Source organism: Oncorhynchus mykiss, chromosome 7, assembly GCF_013265735.2.
Source record: "Oncorhynchus mykiss isolate Arlee chromosome 7, USDA_OmykA_1.1, whole genome shotgun sequence".
Classification (NCBI taxonomy): domain Eukaryota; kingdom Metazoa; phylum Chordata; class Actinopteri; order Salmoniformes; family Salmonidae; genus Oncorhynchus; species Oncorhynchus mykiss.
In genome coordinates this window covers 47,129,877-47,153,418 of record NC_048571.1, presented here as the reverse complement: position 1 = coordinate 47,153,418, position 23,542 = coordinate 47,129,877, and the positions used below count along the sequence as shown (strand labels likewise).

Sequence of the window (23,542 nt, the reverse complement as noted above, 5' to 3'; positions counted from 1 at the left end):
CAATGTAAATAGTACGGTGGCTATTTGATTAATTGTTCAGCAGTCTTATGGCTTGGGGGTAAAAGCTGTAAGGAGCCTTTTGGTCCTAGACTTGGCACTCCGGCATCGCTTGCCTTGCGGCAGCAGAGGAACCAGTCTATGACTTGGGTGACTGGATTTTTTGGGGCTTTCCTCTGACACCACCTAGTATATAGGTCCTGGATGGCAGGAACCTTGGCCCCAGTGATGTACTGGGCCGTACTCACTACCTTCTGTAACACCTTACGGTCAGATGCCGAGCAGTTGCCATACCAGGCGGTGATGCAACCGGTCAGGATGCTCTCGATGGTGCAGCTGTAGATCTTTTTGAGAATCTGGGGACCCATGCCAAATCTTTTCAGTCTCCTGAGGGGAAAAGGTGTTTTAATGCCCTTTTAACGACTGTCTTAGTGCTTGGTGTGTTTGGACCATGATAATTTGTTGGGGATGTGGACACCAAGGATCTTGAAACTCTCGACCCGCTCCACTATAGCCCGTCGATGTTAATGGGGGCCTGTTCGGCCAGCCTTTTCCTGTAGTCTACGATCAGCTCCTTTGTCTTGCTCACATTGAGAGGGAGGTTGCTGTCCTGGCACCACAATGCCAGGTCTCTGACCTCCTCCCTAGAGGCTGTCTCATCGTTGTCGGTGATCTGGCCTACCACTGTTGTGTTATCAGCTAACTTAATGATGGTTTTGGAGTCGTGTTTGGCAACGCAGACGTGGGTGAACACGGAGTACAGGAGGGGATTACGTACACACCCCTGAAGGGCCCCAGTGTTGAGGATCAGCGTGGCAGATGTGTTGTTGCTTACCCTCACCACCTGGGGGCGGGCCGTCAGGAAGTCCAAGATCCAGTTGAAGAGGGAGGTGTTTAGTCCCAGGGTCCTTAGCTTAGTGATGAGCTTTGTGGGCACTATGGTGTTGAATGCTGAGCTGTAGTCAATGAACAGCATTCTCACGTAGGTGTTCCTTTTGTCCAGGTGGGAAAGGGCCGTGTGGAGTACGATTGAGATTGCGTGTGGATGACATTTTAATATAATACAGGAAGGAACTATTTATAGTCCAATATTTACAACTGTGTTGAGGAAGGGGGGGATGGGGCCAAGCATATACATTTAGCAGTATAATAAGAGTCTGGTATCAGCAGTTGTGATGTGTGTAGCATGAATGTATACATGTGTGTTCTGTATATATGAATTACAAATCAGCCTTTACTTAAGTCATGTTTCTAGTCTATTGCATAGTTACAATGTGTAATCATTGATGTCCCAGGAGCAGGAGTGGTAAACACTTTTGAAGTGTATAATTGTAATACATACATGCAGACACAGCATTATTCAAAGAATGGAGTTTGAAATTACTGAAAAAAAATGTCTCCGAGATTCATACCTGAACCGCACCTTTATTTGCCAAGGAAGAGTACATGATCAGTAAATATATTCAATGTACAGGCTACAATGTGGGGATCTCATGCGTGGTAATAACTACAGTACATGTATATAGTTATTAAATTCTACTCTATCCATGGGCTTCATTAATGCCATTCAGACTTGAAGTATATACAACAACCATGATAGCTGAGGTTCATAGATTGGTATGAGTATTAGTTCAGAACCTAATGTTTTAGGGTCCTTACATAGATTGGCTACATACTGTAGCTAGCTACACATCCATAGGCATACAGTTATTTTTCTCCTCCACTACACAATAAGCAAGTAAATAGTTAGCTAGCTGTGTTACTTCAGCTGCATTGCAAGGCAAGCTTATACACTTGTACATTCAATTTGCAGTAAATGCTTTAGCTAGCTAAATTCTTTACATCCACTGTTTCACAAGACGACAGCCTGGTTTGCTGGTTTTCTCATGAAGTCCCGAAAACACAAACTACAAATTAATTCCCATGTCACAACACTAGCTAGCTGGCTAATGTTAGCTAGTCAGATAATTTGCTAAATTGTGATTTTTGTAAATTAACTCCATGACAAAGAAATATGCACAAATGTTTGTCTCTACATTAACTAACATATTCCTCTCTTATTGTAAATGTTTTGCTTGACTCGTTATGACGTTATAACTACTTACATTTGGTTCCACCGTAATGTTTTGTCAGCCATCTTCACCCAGGGATGGAGAAACAGAGCAAGTGGTCAGTCCAGCTCAAATGTTCTGCAGTCTGGTGGCTTGTAGATAGAAATAGTCTCTGAGCCTGTTGGTATCAGACCTCGTGTTCCTATACTGTCAGCCCGACGATAAGGGAGAGAACAGCACGTGGCTGGGTGTGAGGGGTCTTTGATGATGCTGCAGGCTTTCCTAAGGCACCATTTATCCTGGATGGGTGGGAGCATGGTCCCAGTGATGTACTGGGCCGTCTTCACCACCCACTGAATTGCCTTGGAGTCATGTACGGAGCTATTTCTGTACCAGGCTGTGATGCAACCGGTCAGGACGTTCTCAATGGTGCACCGGTAGCATTTGGAGAGGACCTTTGGCGGCATGTCAAATTTCTTCAGCCGCTTTAGGAAGTAGAGATGTTGTTGTGCCCTCTTGACAAGAGTGGTGGTGTTGTTGGTCCATGTCAAGTCCTCATTGATGTAGACTTAGAGGAACTTAAAACTTGTGACTCTCTCTACTGGAGTCTCGTTGATGTGGATTGGGGCATCTTCCCTCCTCTGCTTCCTGAAGCCAACAATCAACTCCTTTGTTTTGCTGACGTTGAGGGAGAGGTTGTTGTCATGATACCATAATGCCAGTTAACTTACTTACTCCCTATAGCCTAACTCGTCATTGTTGGTTATCAGGCCTACAACCGTGGTGTCGTCAGCAAACTTGATGATGGAGTTGGTGTCGTGCAAATCCACGCAGTCGTAGATGAACAGAGAGTACCTCAGAGGACTGAGGACACACCCCTGGAGGTCCCTGTGTTAAGTCAGTGTGGAGGAGGTTTTGTTGCCAATCTTCATAGCCTTCATAGCCAGTGGTCTGCGTGTCAGGAAGTCCAGGATCTGGTTTCCAGACCCAGGGCTCTGAGCTTAGTGTCGAGCTTGCAGGGAACAGTGCTGAATGCTGAACTGTAGTCAATGAATAGCATTTTCACATATAGTGCCTTGAGAAAATAGTCATACCCCTTGATTTATTCGACATTTTCTTGTGTTACAGCCTGAATTCAAAATAGATTAAATATATTTTTTTCCTCACCCACTTACACACAATACTGCATAATGACCAAGTAAAAACATGTTTTCATAATGTTTTGCACATTCATTGAAAATTAAAATGACATATCTCATTTACATAAGTAATCACACCCCTGAGTCAATGTTAGAATCACCTTTGGCAGGAATTACAGCTGTGAGTCTTTCTGGGTAAGTCTCTAAGAGCTTTGCATACCTGGATTGTACAATATTAGCATTATTATTTTTTTAATTCTTCAACTCTGTCAAGTTGGTTGTTGATCATTGCTAGTCAGCCATTTTCAAGTCTAGCTATAGATTTCCAAGCCAATTTAAGTCAAAACTGTAACTAGGCCACTCAGGAATATTCAATGCCATCTTGGCAACTTCAGTGTATTTTCAGCCTTGTATTTTAGGTTATTGTCCTGAGGAAAGATTAATTTGTCTCCCAGTGTCTGTTGGAAAGCAGACTGAATCAGGTTTCTCTCTAGGGTTTTGCCTGTGCTTAGCTCCATTTTGTAAATTTTTATCCTAAAACCCCCCCTAGTCTTTAATGATTACAAGCATACCCATAACATGATGCAGCCACCACTATGCTTGAAAATATGGAGAGTGGTACTCAGTGATGTGTTGTGTTGGATTTGACATAAAGTAAATGTTTTTGCTATATTCTTTCCAGGTTACTTTAATGCCTTATTGCAGAAAGGGTGCATGTTTTGGAATATTTGTATTGTGGAGTAACTACAATGTTGTTGATCCATCCTCATTTTTCTCCTATAACAGCCATTAACATCTGTAACTGTTTAAAGTCACCATTAGCCTCATGGTGAATTCCCTGAGCACTTTCCTTCCTCTCCAGCAACTGAGTTAGGAAGGACGCCTGTGTAATGAATAACTTCACCATGCTCAAACAGATATTCAATGTCTGGTTTACCAATAGGTGCCCTTCTTTGAGAGGCATTGGAAAACCACCCTGGTCTTTGTGGTTTAATCTGTTTGAAATGATCGACTGAGGGACCTTACAGATTGCATGTGTGGGGTACAGAGATGAGGTAGTCAAAAATCATGTTAAACACTATTATTGCACACAGAGTGAGTCCAAGCAACTTATTATTTGACTTGTTAAGCACATTTTTACTTCTCTTCTGATTTAGGCTTGCCATAACAAAGGCATGAATTCTTAATGACTCAAGACATTTCAGCTTTAATTTTGCATTGATCTTTTTTGCACTAACGTTTTGACTCATCACATATGCTGCTGCTAATCTTTATTATGTGTCAGTGTATTCATAGTTATATGTACATATCTACCTCAATTACCTCGTACCCCGACTCTTTACTGGTATATGTGTATATAAGTTAGTTATCATTTCTCATTGTGTTTATTATTACCTTTATAATTACTTGTTTTACTTTTCTATTATTTCTCTATTTTCATTCTCTTTGCATTGTTGGAAAGGACCCGTAAGCATTTCACTGTTAGTCTACACCTGTTGTTTATGAAGCATATGACAAATAACATAATGCACTACTACTCGATCAATCAACTTTCTGAGGACACCACTGTTGTAGGCCTGATAACCAACAACAATGACAGCCTATAGGGAGGAGGAATGAGCCCTGGCAGTGTAGTGCCAGGACAACTACCCCTCTCTCAACTCTCTGCAAAACCAAGAAGCTGATTGTGGACTACAGGAACATAACCTGTACTGTATAATCTGTCTGGAAAGAATGGGATGCGTGGGACAATGCAGAGCCTGAAGTGCAACTGAATTTATGTATAAAAAGGGCCTCTAGCAGGTGGATGTCTAATCTAATAGTTTGCTGATGTTTGATTAGAAGTGCCAGAAGAATACTGTATCTGCCAGATTGCAATTGTTGTGCTCTGACTTTTCCGCCACGTCTTTTTTTTCTTCCCACAGGAGTTATTTGAAAATCTCCCAAAAGATGACAGTTAGTAAGGAATTATACATTGTTTTATGCACGGCAAGGATCTCTTTATTTGCTATAATTAGAGCCGCTTAATAATTCTGTTCTTTTAAAGCTCTGTTTGTAGCCATAGGAGTCAGATTGGAAAGCTATTACCTTGGTCAATTATCCTTAAAAGCAACGGATGAAAGCTTTGCTGAGTGTCCTTAGGCATGGACCATATAAAATGTTACAATTCATTTGTTTATGACATGGTTGGTGTATTTGTCCTTTTCATTATTACCCTCGTCATCATTCTTATCATCATTAGGATGCAATCAGTTTCTCTTGGTTGCACACACTGACAATGGATATTCATCACCATATACTATATAAAACCGTCAAAGCGGGAGCCAAAAATAGCCCAGAGGATCCTGGCATACCAATATATAGTACCTGCTATATGTAAATAGACTGTGGGAGATTTAAATTAATAGTGTGAGAGCTCTGCCATTTGGCAGCATGCCTGTCATTGTGCAGGCCTGTGAGCTCCATCATTTTTCTGTTTGATACAAACATGCTTATCTGGTTGAACATAATCAGCTTTACTGAGCTGAGGGATGGCACTGTCCACTTTGATTCCACTTCTTAAATTCAACATCCACTCAATGTAGAGCGTAAACTGGCCATAAAACAGCTAATCTAAAACCTAGACGTTTATGACAGACTGTGGGCAGACTTGACTGCTATTGGGCCTGGCCAATGTTGAATTCATTAGTGATGTATACCTGTACAATGACATTTATATGATATGAAGTACTGCGTTGTTGTCATTGAATCAATGGGGCAGATGTAGCATCTACTTTGTTAGATTGAACCATTCTGAGACCGGGTATTGTGAAGCGATATCTGTATTACATTGACAGATAGTCTTAATCAGAGAGTTTCTCATTGATTTACCTTATATTGAATAGGATTCACTAACAGGGTCCAGTACTTATAGGGTCCAGTACATGTGGCCCCTCTCCAGAGCATGTATCACTCTCCCCTGTGTGTAATGGAAAGTGAATACCTTCCCGTGCTCTCAGGCTAGTAGTGACTTACATCGGTGAACTGTTGACTCCTACAGCCAACATTTCTGTTGCCCAAGGGTCAGAAACAAACAGCTTCTAATTATACTCTTCCTCTGCAGTAGCCATGGAGGGGTGACACTTGTAGGTTAACTCCATCTTAGGAAGGATTGGATGCATAAGTGTGTGTGTGTGTGTGTGTGTGTGTGTGTGTGTGTGTGTGTGTGTGTGTGTGTGTGTGTGTGTGTGTGTGTGTGTGTGTGTGTGTGTGTGTGTGTGTGTGTGTGTGTGTGTGTGTGTGTGTGTGTGTGTAATTAGATCAGTGTGACTGGAGCCTGTTCCACTAAAATGTAGTGTGTTAACCCAATGCAGATTGGTAGTGTAAAAGATGCTATTGGGGGTCAAATCTGCCTTCAGTAACAACTCTTGGTCTGTGCGTTTCCTACTTTCCTTGTTACTGTAATACAGAATAATGTTCAAAATTAGAACCACTCTCATTCCCTGTTGATTGCATGTGAGGAATCCAGTTCAAACTGGTCCATACAATGCTTGAAGCCTCTATTATTCATCCTTATCTTAATCACATAGTGAGGGATGATGTGTACTGGATGCAGAAACATCCACTCAAGGTTTACAGCAGTTCAATGATTCTACAGGCCATCAAATATCCTGTAAGTGCTATGATGAGTTTGAATGGGAACATTCATCCTCTCTCCCATTATAGATGTTGAAGAGGCGTAGGTAATGATTGCCCAACTCACATAGTTTACCAGACGTGTGTGTGTGTGTGTGTGTGTGTGTGTGTGTGTGTGTGTGTGTGTGTGTGTGTGTGTGTGTGTGTGTGTGTGTGTGTGTGTGTGTGTGTGTGTGTGTGTGTGCGTGTGTGCGTGAGTGTGTGCGTGTGTGCGTGAGTGTGTGTGTGTGCGTGTGTGTGTGTGTGTGAAAAGCTATCCTTGTCAGCTAATGTTCACAAATACTGAGAAATAACCCTGTGATCATCCGTTGCCATAGTCACCCAGACTGGAGCACTGTGGTGATGCTACAAGGCCATTGATGCCATTGTGATGTCACAGGTTTTGTGACAAACATGTTTTTTCAAGTAATAAAGCAATCTTTCAAACCATTAGTCTCTGTTCATGAGTTGACTGTTGCAGACATGCTTGGGGACAACTAGAGAAAGAAACATAACTTCAACATTTGCTTTCATTGTTCAAACAAATTACAGACTGTCTAAGAATGACTGCAGTGGATAGCAGTGAGGACTTCAAGCAGAATGTGGCTATTGTAATCGACCCAGGATCAGGCTCCATCAAAGCTGGCTTCTCTGGAGATGAGAAGCCCCATAAAGTTCTGAGGTCAGTGGTTGGATTGTCCAAAAAGGACCAAACTGAATGTTATTTTGGAAACAACATTCCCTGCAAGGACTCAGATGATCTCATCCTCAAGAGGCCCATCACCAGTGGAATGATAAGTGACTGGGATTCCCTGGAGAAGCTGTGGAGCCATGTGCTCTATGAGGAGCTCCAAGTCTGCCCTGAAGAGCATGGCATCCTGATGACTGACCCAGCCTTCTCTCCCATCTCCAACCGAGAGAAGACAGCTGAACTCCTGTTTGAAGGGTTTGGGGCCCCAGCGATGTATGTTGGTTACCAGCCTGTGCTGTCCATGTATTCTTATGGACTGGTTACTGGTCTAGTGGTGGACTCTGGGGCTGGCTGCACCTCTGTCTCTCCAGTGTGCAATGGCTACTGCTTACCACATGCCACATTTCACATGGACCTGGCTGGAAAGGGTGTGTCTGACTATCTGAGCAAACTACTGGCCGACGTTGGACATGGGAGTGCTCTCCAGCAAAAGTCCTCTGTGCAAGACATGAAGAAGCAGAGTTGCTACGTCTCCCAGCTGAGTTCTGAGGACAAAGGAACACCTCTGGACTATCAACTCCCCGATGGCACCACCCTTACCCTGTGCGACGAGCGCTTCCGTGGCCCTGAGATCCTATTCTGTCCATCCGACGCAGGAATGTCGCAGCCCGGAGTTCACATCCTGGCCATGAACAGCCTGCAGAAGTGCGCCCCCGAGTGGCAGACGGCCTTGATGGCCAACGTGGCCCTGTGTGGCGGCTCCTCGATGTTCAGCGGTTTCCCGGAGCGGCTCCAGGCAGAGATGGAGAAACTGGCCCCGAGGGACTCCATGATCGGGATGCTATCTGGGGCCCACAGGGAGTTTGCCTCCTGGGTGGGGGGCTCCATCATCACCTGCCTCAGCAGCTTCCAGCCCATGTGGGTGAAGGGGCAGGATTACCAGGAGGAGGGCTCCAGTGTGGTGCGCAATAAATGCTATTAGAACTCAGACCTTCAGAATTTGTACTGTAGGCCTATAGTATGCAATGATTCTGGAATACATGAAAGTGAAAAATAAATTGGATATTGATTTAAAAATATGCCAGGCTTGTTTTTTTATTGTATGCTTTAGTGCACTGGTAAAATGGGCCATTCAAATGCCTTATCGTTTGTTAATTCGATGTTTTCTCCAATATCAATTACACATCACTGTCATCTGAGTTGAAAGTTCCAGAAAGATGCATCATGCAGTATGACGTTTTTCTTGTATGAAAAGGGAGATTCATTGTCTTCATTGGATCTACTATGATGTCTTGTTGAATTAACATCTTTCCTTCTCTTGCAACATGGGAACGCACTTATATAAAAAATGTTATATTATGCTTCATCTGTAATCAGCATGGAAATGGAGACCCTAGGGGGTTTGGTTAAGTACCAAAATGTTAGAGGTTTACTTCATTTCCAACAACAATCCAATGCCTTGTGGAAACAGTGTATTTCTTTCTGTGCATTGAAGTTTAGACAAGGCTGGCGATCACACTATAAGATCCAACTATGCATAGTATACAGTAACCTGTATTCGACCTTTAACCCAGCTAGGTGCTCCTCTGCTGTGGATCTCCACTACAGTGGAACAAGATTAAGCCTGACACCACCACTGACATCCCCTCAGTCCCAGTTTGCACACATGAGCGACAGGGGAGCCTCTTCTAATCAGCAGCCCAGAGCCTACAGGGTCTTTGATTTGCCTTTAACAGCTCTTTTCAACACGACTTCTCTTAGTTATTTGGCTTTGAGTTGGCTGCATGCGAGGTGACACATGTAAAAAGAATGCCCGTGTGATTGCTGGAGGTTGGTACTGTAGAGTATGAGTTAGTGGAGGCTCCTCAGAGGAGGAAGGGAACGACCATCCTACTCAGTGAATTTCAGAAAACCGATACTAAATATAATCACGTCAACAAATAACTGATTAAAACCCAATGTTTTATAGTGAAGGTCTACATTAGCCTCAACAGCACTCTCTGGGTAGCACCATGGTGTAGCCGGAGGACATCTATTTTCCATCCTCCTCTAGGGATATTGACTTCAATACATAACCTAGGAGGCTCATAATTCTCACCCCCTTCCATAGACTTACACAGTAATTATGACAACGTCCTATCAGATGACTTGCAGAATGAACTGACATTTTGTCCACCCAATCAAAGGATCAGAGGATGAATTTAGTACTGAAACCATAGCTAGCACTGCAGGGCATAACATGTGGGGAGTAGTTGACTCAAAGACAAAGAAAGACAATAGTTTAACAGTTTTCAACAAATTAACTTATTCGAAAAATAAGGAGAAGCAGCAGAGTGAGAGAGCGAGCGAGAGAGAGAGAGCTAGCCATATTTTGTTGTATATTTTTTTTTACTTTCACTTACTTAGCTAGCTAATGCAGCTAGCTAACTACTCAGAGAATAATGTTAGCTAGCTGGCTAAGGCTATCCAACACTGGAACCAAAGATTTGTATAACTAACCCAAGATAGACCACAGTCTGTCATTTCCAATGGGAACAAATTAGTCATAGTGGGCAGAACAAGCAAGGAGAGGGGCAGAGCCAGTTAAGAGCTAGCGTTCTAGCATGTATTTGCATATTTCTGTCAGGGAATGCTTACTCTGTGAAGTGAGAGTTTGCATTAAGTCAATTCACTATTGCACTCCTTCTAAACAACACTTTAAAAAATGTTTTTGGCAAAGGATAAAATCTACAAAACTTAGTCCACTGTTCATAACAGATTCTAGTTTTGGGCACAGAAAACTGTATTGAAATCAAATGTTTCATTGATGAGAAAATGTGCAAAATGTCGGCCAAATGGATCTCGCTCCATCTTCTCCCACTGCCTTCCACTGGGCTTCCTCTCATCACAATATTTGCTAGTGAGTGGAAACGCCAACCGGATGCTTCACTTATACATCCGGTGAAATATCTGGCTTATCATTCTATCTGTGCTGGAACTCTTCCAAGTTACGTTAAGCTTTCGGTTATATTAATTTATTGCCACAGGGGCCGGCCAGAGTAACTGCAAAACTGCTTGATGTACATTGTACTGCGTGATTGTAGCGGGTTTATTAGCATGTTAGTTCAAAATCAAATCAAATCAAATTGTATTTGTCACATACACATGGTTAGCATATGTTAATGCGAGTGTAGCAAAATGCTTGTGCGTCTAGTTCCGATAGTGCAGTAATATCTAACAAATATTCTAACAAATTGACAGCAACTACATTATACACACAAATGTAAAGGGGTGGAATAATAATATGTACATATAAATATATGGATGAGCAAGATGCAATACATGGTTCTAGTAGCTATGATGACTATGATGATGTACACTGTGTTTCATTTAGCAGTTATGGTATGAAGGTTTGGCTTGGAGAGGTTACATCGATATTACATTGAATAGAATATGAATGACAGTCATCCAATATGATGTAATAGAAATAATTGTAAAAATCATCCTCCCTCTCTTTAACAGCACCGACCGCCACTGTTCTAAATAGTGTGTATTTTAATGAGGAGTGGCTTGCAACTGGCCACTCTACCATAAATGCCTGATTGGTCTAGTGCTGCAGAGATAGTCATCCTTCTTGAAGGTTCTCCCAGCTCCACAGAGGAACTCTGGAGCTCTGTCAGAGTGACCATCGGGTTCTTGGTCACCTTCCTGACCAAGTTCTTTCTCCTCCGATTGCTCAGTTTGGCCAGGCGGCCAGATCTAGGGAGAGTTTTGGTGATTCCAAACTTCTTCCATTTAAGAATGATGAAGGCCATTGTGTTCTTGGGGACCTTCAATGGTCCCCCATGTTTTGGGGAAGGGTACCAAAACATACAGAAATGTTTTGGTACCCTACCCCAGATCTGTACCTCGACACAATCCTGTCTTGGAGATCTACAGACAATTCCTTCGACTTGATGGCTTGGTTTTTGCTTTGACATGCACTGTCAACTGTGGGACCTTATATAGACAGGTGTGTGCCTTTCCAAATAATGTTCAATCAATTGAATTTACCACAGGTGGACACCAATCAAGTTGTAGAAACATATCAAGGATGATCAATGGTAACAGGATGCACCTGAGCTCAATTTCGAGTCTCATATCAAAGGGTCTGAATACTTAGGTAAATAAGGTATTTCTGGTTTTTGTTTTTAATAAATTAGCAAAAAAAATCAAAACGTAACAAAATGTGGAAAAAGTCAAGGGAATTAATACTTTCTGAACGCACTGTATATATGCAAATTGCGTGGGTTCATTAATTTGCCACACCCATTAGGTTCATATCAGATTAACTCGTTGTAATTCGCTCCTCTATGCCCCACCACTCGTGTGTGTTCCATCCTCTTCATTGTGCGTTAACCTACTGTATGTAGCCTATTCCGCCCCTCGTTCCCTCACGGTGCTGAACTCGACGCGAGAGGCACAACATATGGTAAAAAAAAGAGCGCTGGAATTTATTTGCATTGTTTTAGAAATAAGTACTTCGTTCAAAGCTAAGTAGAAAGGTCGTTATATTTGCAGTAACAATCACGAGAACAGTCGAGTGGAAAAAGTCAGTGGATTCAACGTTTATTGAGACATTTGCTGATAAGGTAAGTTCTCGCAATTTGAGTTGTCTAGGCTATCACAAAGAGTTGAGCTCACTAATTCATTTTCACTTTGGTTTGTTTGGGAAACTTAGGCTCTTCCCTTAATTAAGCGATGTTTTTTTCTCAAACGCATTACATGTTTATAACATAATCATAATCAGGTTAATTGTGTCGTTTAATGTCAAGTATATAATGCTTGCACATTTTGCCGATAAAGTGATGGAGAACGATGCACCAGAATTTACGCATTATGATAGACTAGACTGATCGAAACTTCGCAGTCAAATAGATTTCCCCTTTCCATGCTCGCTATTAAGCCTACTGTAAACGAAGCACACGAGACTGCACGTGAACAACCTAGTGAAGCATATCCTGAGGTAGTATCCTATAATTTGGTAAATCTAAAGGGTACAGTTATTTCGTCGATACATCTCTGTTGAAAAAAGTTATATAATAGCCTATATTTCAAACACCATCGCACATAACCGGTTTCCAAGACGAATTGAATAAAATGTAACATTTGAGTGAGAATTTAGCTATTCAAGTATTTTTTTAAGAGATTGACTTTTGAGTTGCTCAACTTGTGATGTTGGACTGTGCGTGCCAACAAGTTGACAGTAGCCTAAATAATCGTGTAGCCTATTCGCATACCCGTTTTTCTGCATTCATATTTTCATTAATCTCATCTGCAACAGCATGTTTTGCATAACATTGGCTATTTAATATAAAACGGGGAATCAGTGATGCTGATGCATGCTAATCAAACGATAGGGCAGCGTCAACACCCCTGTAACAGTTTAATCAACAAGTTCAAGTTTGTTAAGCCACTTACTGGTAATATATAGCATATTTATATAGTATATTTGACTATTTTCTATAGGAAAGTCAAGTGAGAACGTTTTACCCCTGGTGAGAAGAACTGAGAAGCTGATGGAAGGGATGTGCAGTTTCAAGCAGTCATCCCAATGACGCTGGCACTTTCTTTTTATGCCATGACAGTGCCAGATTAGTTTTTTTTTTTTTTTAACTCCTACACTCAGTCATGCTATTAATTTGTATTACTTGTATTGTATAATGCTTGACTATTTCTGGGCACACATGCAAGTGGATATAGTAATATATCAGTAATATTTTTTTTCCAATGATAATAACAACAATAAATAACAATAAAAATCAATATAGTAATGGACTAACATACATTGACACATTTTCTTTGTCCTCATCTATTTTTATTTTTTTGGACAGATCCCATAACCACTATGACATTATCATATTCTTAGAGAAGCAAGTGAAGGGTTTTGTATAATTTCATCCAGTAGTTTTGAAAGTAGTGTTCACAAGCCAAAACGGTCTTGAAAATTGTGAACAATTGTTATCAACATGTTATCAATTCAAACAATGTTTACGAATTTGTAAGTTCCTAATATCACATTACAATCTCGTTAATGTATGTCCAACTCAATAGTCAACCTAATAAGCCGCAGAATCTATTGCTGCAATCTTGTGTGGTAGCTAATGGGGATGTGAGAAACTGAATAGATTCGTTTTTTTATTTTATTGCAGCTGGTGAAACACTGTGGCGTGACACATTAACACCAGTGTACAATGATCTGGGTTTGAAAGGACTGTATAGCTGGTTTTGTGAATGGCACCTACGTGGTGTGTGTGTGTGTGTGTGTGTGTGTGTGTGTGTGTGTGTGGGTAGAGTCCAGTGTGTGAGCAAGAGAGTTACTGTAAGAAAAAAAGGTAGTCCGGGTAGCTATTTATCAGTATTGTTTAGCAGTCTTATGGCTTGGGGTAGAAGCTGTTCCTGACTTGGTGCACTGATACTGCCTGCTATGTCATGAGTGTCTGGAGTCTTTGACAATTTCTTGGGCCTTCCTCTTACACCGCCTTGTAGCACCTTGCGGTCAGGTGCCTTGCAGTTGCCAAATCTTTTCAGCTTCCTGAGTGGGAAGAGGCGCTGTCGTGCCCTCTTCACAACTGTGTGGGTGTTAATGGACCATGTTAATTTCTTAGTGATGTGAATACAGAGGAACTTGAAGCTCGAGACCCACTCCACTACAGCCCCATTGATGTGGATGGGGGAGTGCTCAGCCCCATCAACCAAAGTGCTCCAATCAGAGAGACTCAGATTCAGGACTTCTCTTTGATCGGTTTTATTATGGCACTTCAATAGTGCTGAGCAATTAACCAAAATGTCTGTTATTCTTTATAATTAAAAAGAAAAGTCATTGACCAACATCGGTTCAAATATTTTCATTCCATTTAGGTCTGTTTTTTTCTGTGAACTTAATGTGCAGTTTCTCTAGATAAATCAGATCAAGCCTGAACTGTGCGATATAGTAGGGAGTTGTCGTTTCCAACAGGCCAATATTCAATATATTTACAGTTATTGTTTATAGTTTAGTGCAGAAAATGTGGTAATTAACTACAATGACGATAATCTATTACACGCCTACTTGTCCGGTATGTGTGGAGCAGACGTGGAGAATGAGAGAAGCGACAGAAGACATGGGATCGAGAGGGATAGAGAGTAGTTGCTTTGCAAGATATTTCTACCGGGAAATACATGATCTACCGTGCCTTGCAAAAGTATTCATTCCCCTTGGCATTTTTCCTACTTTGTTGCATTACAACCTGTAATTTAAATTGATTTTTATTTGGATTTCATGTAATGGACATACACAAAGTCCAAATTGGTGAAGTGAAATGAAAAAATAACTTGTTTTAAAAAATAAAAAAAATAAAAAACTCAAAAGTGGTGTTCACACCTTTGCTATGAAGCCCCTAAATAAGATCTGGTGCAACCAATTACCTTCAGAAGTCACATAATTAGTTCAATAAAGTCCACCTGTGTGCAATCTAAGTGTCACATGATCTGTCACATGATCTCAGTATATGTTCTGAAAGGCCCCAGAGTCTGCAACACCACTAAGCAAGGGGTACCATGAAGACCAAAGAGCTCTCCAAACAGGTCAGGGACAAAGTTGTGGTGATGTACGGATCAGGGTTGGTTTATAAAAAAATATCTGAAATTTTGAACATCCCACGGAAATCCATTATTAAAAAATGTAAAGAATATGGCACCACAACAAACCTGCTAAGAGTGGGCCGCCCACCAAAACTCACGGACCAGGCAGGAATTGCATTAATCAGAGAGGTAACAAAGAGACCAAAGACAACCCTGAAGGAGCTGCAAAGCTCCAAAGCGGAGATTGGAGTATCTGTCCATTGGACCACTTCAAGCCGTACACTCCACAGAGCTGGGCTTTACGGAAGAGTGGCCAGAAAAAAGTAATTGCTTAAAGAAAAAAATAAGCGAATACGTTTGGTGTTCGCCAAAAGGCATGTGGGAGACTTTTCAAACATATTGAAGAAGGTACTCTGCTCAGATGAGACAAAAATGTTGCTTTTTGGCCATTTCGCTATGTCTGGTGCAAACCCAACACCTCTTATCACCCAGAGAACACCAGCCCCACAGTGAAGCATGGTGGTGGCAGCATCATGCTGTGAGGATGTTTTTCATCAACAGCGACTGGGAAACTGATCAGAATTGAAGGAATGATGGATGGCACTAAATACAGGGAAATTCGTGAGGGAAACCTGTTTCAGTCTTCCAGAAATTTGAGACTGGGACGGAGGTTCACCTTTCAGCAGGACAATGACCATAAGCATATTGCTAACGCAACACTAGTGGTTTAAGGGGAAATATTTAAATGTCTTGGAATGGCCTGGTCAAAGCCCATGTCACATCTGCTCCTGCAATGCCCTCTACTGCTCATCCTGTGTCTCCTTGACCTGCCGCCGCTCCCCCAGTACTCTCTCCCTCTCCCTCTCACTCTCTGTCTGTGTATGTGATTGTGTGTGCTGGAGTCAGAGCAGATCCCCACCAGCTTCAACCATTTCCATAATCAAGACCTCTACAAATACTCAGTCCTGACACTTCCGCGCTGCCAGATCGTAATCTCTGCTCAGTCAGTCTACGTTTCTAGCCGTTTCTTACTATTCAGATCCTGTCATCCTGTTTTGCCTGTTTTCCTTGCCTGATGCTGTTTCCCTCTCACGCTACAGTTTGCCCACTCTGACTCTGGTCCCTGTCTCCAATCCCACATCTCGTCATCCTGCTACTCTGTCCTGGATTCTCCACAGTTTCCAAGATGGCGTAGCAGTTCAGACGTCTTTGTCTTGTCCCGTGTATATATATTTTTTTCCTTCGAATATATTTAGTCTATATTTTTTACATTTTTAACCTCAGTTTCAACATACTCTCCTGCAACCCGCCTCACCCAAAGTGGTATGGATCTGCTATTTTCTATACTTTAGAACCGGATCCTCCAACAGAAGCTAGCCAGCTAACTAGCTCCTAGTTAGTAGTCAGTTAGCCACTGCTAGCGGCCATCAGCTAACCTTAGCCTGGTCAACTCCTGCCAGTCTGCACAGTGCGATTCAACCCAGAGCATACCGTACTGCTTTTTCTCCACATCTCCGGATTCCTACCGCAAGCTCTGAACCTCTTCACCTGGATCATCGCATCTAGCTAGCTGCTCTCCAAGTGGCTACCCCTGGTTAATGCCTCTGTCCCGAAGCAAGCACCAGTGAGCCGGGAACTAGCCTCGTGCTAGGCCCATCTCCCGGCTAGCTGAAGAGGTCCATCAGTCACTCTTTTGGCTACAAAACCTATTTTGCCATTTTGTCTGTACATTATGCCTTGAATCTAGTCTTCTGCGCCCAGAAACCTGCTCCTTTTACTCTCTGTTCCGACCGTCCTACAATCTATGCTAGATGCCCTCAATCTCACACAAATTATCAATGAACCTATCATGTACAACCCTAAATCTGTAAATATGGGCACCCTCATAGATATCATCCTGACCAACCTGCCCTCTAAATACACCTCTGCTGTCTTCAACCAGGATCTCAGTGATCACTGCTTCATTGCCTGCGTCCATAATGGGTCTGCGGTCAAACGACCACCCCTCATCACTGTCAAACGCTCCCTAAAACACTTCAGCGAGCAGGCCTTTCTAATCGACCTGGCCCAGGTATCCTGGAAGGATATTGACCTCATTCCGACAGCAGAGGATGCCTGGTTATTCTTTAAAAGTGCTTTCCTCACCATCTTAAATAAGCATGCCCCATTCAAAAAATGTTGAACCAGGAACAGATATAGCCCTTGGTTCACTCCAGACCTGACTGCCCTTGACTAGCACAAAAACATCCTGTGGCGCACTGCATTAGCATCGAATAGCCCCCGCGATATGCAACTTTTCAGGGAAGTTAGGAACCATAATACACAGGCAGTTAGGAAATCAAAGGCTAGCTTTTTCAAATAGAAATCTGCATCCTGTAGTACAAACTCCAAAAAGTTCTGGGACACTGTAAAGTCCATGGAGAATAAGAGCACCTCCTCCCAGCTGCCCACTGCACTGAGGCTAGAAAATACTGTCACCATCGATAAATCCAAAATAATTGAGCTGAGTAAGCTGAGATAAGGCGGGGCTTTACCTAGCAGCGACTTGTACATAACCTGTAGCCCGTGGGTTTGGCGATGAGTATGAAGCGAGGGTCAACCAACGAGAGCATACAAGTCGCAGTGGTGGGTAGTATATGGGGCTTTGGTGACTAAACGGATGGCACTGTGATAGATTGCATCCAATTTGTTGAGTTGAGTGTTGGAGGCTATTTTATAGATGACATCGCCGAAGTCGAGGATCGGTAGGATGGTCAGTTTTACGAGGGTATGTTTGGCAGCATGAGTGAAGGAGGCTTTGTTGCGATATAGGAAGCCGATTCTGGATATAATTTTGATGGCACTGTCATCAAAGCCCCATATACTACCTACCACTGCGACCTGTTGGCTGGCCCTCGCTTCATAGTCGTCGCCAAACCCACTGGCTCCAGGTCATCTAATTTTTTCTATTGTGTTATTGACTGTATGTTTGTTTATTCCATGTGTAACTCTGTGTTGTTGTTTGTGTCGCACTGCTTTGCTTTATCTTGGCCAGGTCTCAGTTGTAAATGAGAACTTGTTCTCAACTTGCCTATCTGGTTAAATAAAGATAAAATAAAACTCTCGAGCTTCCCCTGACCTGCACTCTATCTCCCCCCTGTGTGTCAATAAATACCTTGGGTACTTCATCCCAGTCTCCTCGTCTGATTCTGCTCTTGGGTTCCCCTGTTCCTCTCCGGATAACAGCCCAGATCTCAATCCAGTTGAGAATCTGTGGTATGACTTAAAGATTGCTGTACACCAGCGGAATCCATGCAACTTGAAGGAGCTAGAGCAGTTTTGCCTTGAAGAATGGGCAAAAATCCCAGTGGCTAGATGTGCCAAACTTATGGGGGGGGGGGGGGGGGGGGGTAATGCATGCTAAAGTTTTCTTTTTAAAAAAAAAACATATTTCTTGTTTGTTTCACAATACAAAATATTTTTAATCTTCAAAGTGATAGGCATGTTGTGTAAATACCCCCCAAAATCAATTTTAATTCCAGGTTGTAAGACAACAAAATAGGAAAAATGCCAAGGGGGTGAGTACTTTCGCAAGCCACTGAAAGTGATTAATAGTCAGCAGTGATAAAAGTATGCCTTATTTACTTTGATGAACAACTAAAATAGTGCTTTTTTTCAGAAAAAAACTCTATAGAGATGAGATGACTTGGAATTAAGTAATAAAGTAATCAAATAAAACAAATGTAGGCCTGAAATATTTTATTACATTTACAGTGCCTTGCGAAAGTATTCGGCCCCCTTGAACTTTGCGACCTTTTGCCACATTTCAGGCTTCAAACATAAAGATATAAAACTGTATTTTTTTGTGAAGAATCAACAACAAGTGGGACACAATCATGAAGTGGAACGACATTTATTGGATATTTCAAACTTTTTTAACAAATCAAAAACTGAAAAATTGGGCGTGCAAAATTATTCAGCCCCTTTACTTTCAGTGCAGCAAATTCTCTCCAGAAGTTCAGTGAGGATCTCTGAATGATCCAATGTTGACCTAAATGACTAATGATGATAAATACAATCCACCTGTGTGTAATCAAGTCTCCGTATAAATGCACCTGCACTGTGATAGTCTCAGAGGGTCAGTCAAAAGCGCAGAGAGCATCATGAAGAACAAGGAACACACCAGGCAGGTCCGAGATACTGTTGTGAAGAAGTTTAAAGCCGGATTTGGATACAAAAAGATTTCCCAAGCTTTAAACATCCCAAGGAGCACTGTGCAAGCGATAATATTGAAATGGAAGGAGTATCAGACCACTGCAAATCTACCAAGATCTGGCCGTCCCTCTAAACTTTCAGTTCATACAAGGAGAAGACTGATCAGAGATGCAGCCAAGAGGCCCATGATCACTCTGGATGAACTGCAGAGATCTACAGCTGAGGTGGGAGACTCTGTCCATAGGACAACAATCAGTCGTATATTGCACAAATCTGGCCTTTATGGAAGAGTGGCAAGAAGAAAGCCATTTCTTAAAGATATCCATAAAAAGTGTTGTTTAAAGTTTGCCACAAGCCACCTGGGAGACACCAAACATGTGGAAGAAGGTGCTCTGGTCAGATGAAACCAAAATTGAACTTTTTGGCAACAATGCAAGACGTTATGTTTGGCGTAAAAGCAACACAGCTGAACACACCATCCCCACTGTCAAACATGGTGGTGGCAGCATCATGGTTTGGGCCTGCTTTTCTTCAGCAGGGGCAGGGAAGATGGTTAAAATTGATGGGAAGATGGATGGAGCCAAATACAGGACCATTCTGGAAGAAAACCTGATGGAGTCTGCAAAACACCTGAGACTGGGACGGAGATTTGTCTTCCAACAAGACAATGATCCAAAACATAAAGCAAAATCTACAATGGAATGGTTCAAAAATAAACATATCCAGGTGTTAGAATGGCCAAGTCAAAGTCCAGACCTGAATCCAATCGATAATCTGTGGAAAGAACTGAAAACTGCTGTTCACAAATGCTCTCCATCCAACCTCACTGAGCTCGAGCTGTTTTGCAAGGAGGAATGGGAAAGAATTTCAGTCTCTCGATGTGCAAAACTGATAGAGACATACCCCAAGCGACTTACAGCTGTAATCGCAGCAAAAGGTGGCGCTACAAAGTATTAACTTAAGGGGGCTGAATAATTTTGCACGCCCAATGTTTCAGTTTTTGATTTGTTAAAAAAGTTTGAAATATCCAATAAATGTCGTTCCACTTCATGATTGTGTCCCACTTGTTGATTCTTCACAAAAAAATACAGTTTTATATCTTTATATTTGAAGCCTGAAATGTGGCAGAAGGTCGCAAAGTTCAAGGGGGCCGAATACTTTCGCACGGCACTGTATGTTAATAAATGATGGTTAATATTAATGGGCAGTCACACCATCATGGGACTTTTATAAATGGTTTAATTATGTGTTGTTACAGCATTCAACCCACATAATGCAAAGTGCATGTAATTTGTAAAAGCACTAATCGCTCAGCACTACAGTTCAATCATCTGAGGACAATAGTTGAATGTATGTTTCTGAGAGCAAAAGGAAACAAGTGGCAGTTGATCATAATCAACATAATGCACAATGAAAATAATAAGAAGGCTTCAATTACCCTGGCTTCACACAGTTCAAAAATACACATTTCCGGTTTTAAACATGAAATAATCTGCAACAGCCACCCCCACATTAGTGCAGCTAATGTGTGCCCTAACTGCTCTTTAGGCATCCTCCTTTGGGATGCTTGGCAAAAGCATGATGTCACGTCTGCTCCCGCTCTTCCCTTCCCCTGGCGCTTGAGGGCACCAGATTACCCTGCATCACACGCTCCTGCCATCCATCACTCACACCTGCCCTTCCTCGTCACTCGCATCAGCGTTATTGGACTCACCTGAAATCACTTGTTCACATGTTCATTTCCTCCCCTATATTTGTCTGTTTCCTTGCTCTGTTCCCTGCTTCTGCATTGATTGTTTTTGTCTTTACTTTTAGTTATTGACGCTGTTCCTGTCTCGTGTTATTTCAGTTGTTATTAGCCGGATCATCAGTTCTTGTTCGCCCAGATGGTCCAGGAGTTTTTGTCTTTTGTTCTGTTGGTGACGTTGGTGTGGATCCCGCCGCCGATGGATCCGGGGGTGCCTAAGCCAGCCCATCGGGCTTTCACGCCCTGGCTGGCTCAAGAGATTTTCCTGGCTCGGCGGCTTCCCATCCCACGTCGCACTCCACTGGATCACCGGGCTTCCCTTCTGCTGCGGAAATCGACAGGCTCTCATTGCCTCAGCCGGATCGTCAGGCTCTCATGCCTCGGCCAGCTCGCCAGGCTCTCACGTTCCTGCCGGTTTGTTGGGATTTCACGCCCCAACCGGCTTGCCCAGCGCCCATGTCTCGGCCGGTTCGCCCAGGTGGGACGCCGGGTGGCGTCCCAAGAGGGAGGGGTACTGTCACGTCTGCTCCCGCTCTTCCCTTCCCCTGGCGCTTGAGCGCGCCAGATTACCCTGCATCACACGCTCCTGCCATCCATCACGCACACCTGCCCTCCCTCGTCACTCGCATCAGCGTTATTGGACTCACCTGGACTCACTTATCATGTTAATTTCCTCCCCTATATTTGTCTGTTCCCCTGCTCTGTTCCCTGCTGCTGCATTGATTGTTTTTGTCTTTACTTTTTGTTCTTGACGCTGTTCCTGTCTCGTGTTATTTCAGTTATTATTAAATGTTTACTCCCCGTACCTGCTTCGTCTCTCCAGCGTCATGCCGCGTGACACATGAGGGCCACTGGTCTTGTGTAGACTGTTCCCTACAGAGATCCCCGTAGCTCTCTGGGCCACCGACCCTTGCGCTATGGTTTTTTCCCCTTTTGGTGGGATTGTAGTGTGGGTTAGTACTCACGGATGAGTCCAAAACGTATCTGCCCGCACTTGACTGTGGTGCCATCTCCGCCTCCTCATGGAGTTAGGGGCATAGGCAACTTGAGGCAGGGTGTATCGCGCTTCCCCTCAAGACCAGGTTAGGGGTCACTAGGTCCCGTGGGCAATCCCAGTGGAGTGAGACAGAGGGCAGAGGATCCTGAGGCAAACTTGTGAAAGGTCAGCCGAAGGTCACCGGCTGCTCAGAGGGACATGTTTTTGTGCTGTTAGAGCAGTGATATCTTCTGAAAAGCTAGTAGCCTGGCAGTGTCTTAGGAGAGTCAATTCAGTATCTCTGTGAGAAGGTTTAGGAAGAATGGGATCCTGCAGTGCTGCCCCATGGAGGTCTTGGTAATTTGCCTCTACTAGCTTCTTCCAAGATGCATACTCATCAGTGTCTGGGATATGGCTCTTTACCTCTTTGACAGTGAAGTTGCAGAAGGTAATGCCAGTTTCAAAACAATTGGCAACTCGGTACTCAGATATCTCTGACTTCCGACTTCAGTGTGTTCAAGACAACTGGGAAGTCGGAAGAAACGCACCATGGTAGATGTTGGGGGTCTGACTCTTGGACCTGGGGGTCTGCCTTTCTCTGCAGATGCTCTGCAATTGTTCATGATGGTAGCGCTGGACTAGCCTAGTTGAGAGTCTCAGTTGCTGAGCCTCTTCTTGTAGCCCTCCTGACAAATCTTGCACATTTTAGGGATTGAGGCCTGCTGAAGCTCTATGAAACTGTCTCTGAGATCCTTGTCTGTCGACATGGGAACCGCATGTAGCAGGTAGCCTAGTGGTTAGAGCGTTGGGCCAATAACCGAAAGGTTGCTGGATAGAATCCCTGAGCTGACAAGGTAAAACTCTGTCGTTCTGCCCCTGAGCAAGGCAGTTAACCCACTGTTCCCCGGGCACTGAAGACGGGGAAGTCGATTAAGGCAGCCCCCTGCACCTCTCTGATTCAGAGGGGTTGGGTTAAATGCGGAAGACACATTTCAGTTTAAGTCATTCAGTTGTACAACTGACTAGGGATCCCCCTTTCCCTTCAAGTCATATCCATAAGCACCTTCCAAGGATAGCAGCATGCTCACCAGCAGAATGACATGTAGATAGCAGCTCTGAAACCCCTGAAAGTCACCAACTTTCAATTCTGGGGCAGTGAGGATGGTGCCAATCTCACTGAGTGGCTGATGAGATTGGCCATACTGGAGCTGGAGTGCCTGAAAAGTAGCTGTGTAGGGTGATGATGGCTGGACTGGTTCTTCATCTGTGCTTCAGGGAGCTTGAGATTTTCCAGTAGGACATGATATTTTCTCAGTCAGCTGTGTAAGTGAGTTAAGGAGATTGTCCAGTGCCAGTTTTAGGTGAGCGGTCCTTCTTAACGTCAGTGGTAAAATCAGATAAGGTGGGTTCAGGGGGGTGACTTACATGGAAGGCTGAACCCATCTGCTGAGCGGGACCCCAGGAGGGGGGTGGACCTTGCTATGGGTACGCTGGGTAGTCAGGCAGTGGAGC

The 23,542-nt window shown here is 43.2% G+C and overlaps 2 protein-coding genes across 3 annotated transcripts in view; both read left to right on the top strand.

Moving 5' to 3' along the window:
* Positions 1-7,404: 7,404 nt before the first annotated feature.
* LOC110528959 (actin-3) lies at positions 7,405-8,514 on the top strand. The gene has a single exon (XM_021611125.1). It carries the CDS (start codon positions 7,405-7,407, stop codon positions 8,512-8,514), a length of 1,110 nt encoding a protein of 369 aa, XP_021466800.1.
* Positions 8,515-11,858: 3,344 nt separating this feature from the next.
* The window catches only part of LOC110527887 (caM kinase-like vesicle-associated protein), a 96,243-nt gene continuing 84,559 nt past the window's right edge, over positions 11,859-23,542 (top strand). The window contains exon 1 of one of the 2 annotated variants that reach the window (XM_021609477.2): positions 11,859-12,142. The gene's annotated coding sequence lies outside the window, so the exon portion shown is untranslated. The remainder of the gene's footprint in view (positions 12,143-23,542) is intronic. The other variant, XM_021609476.2, reaches the window with a different exon arrangement.

What these genes read in the sequence shown, in the direction of transcription:
- LOC110528959 (XM_021611125.1), top strand. Translation starts at nt 7,405, where the DNA reads ATGACTGCAGTGGATAGCAGTGAGGACTTCAAGCAGAATGTGGCTATT.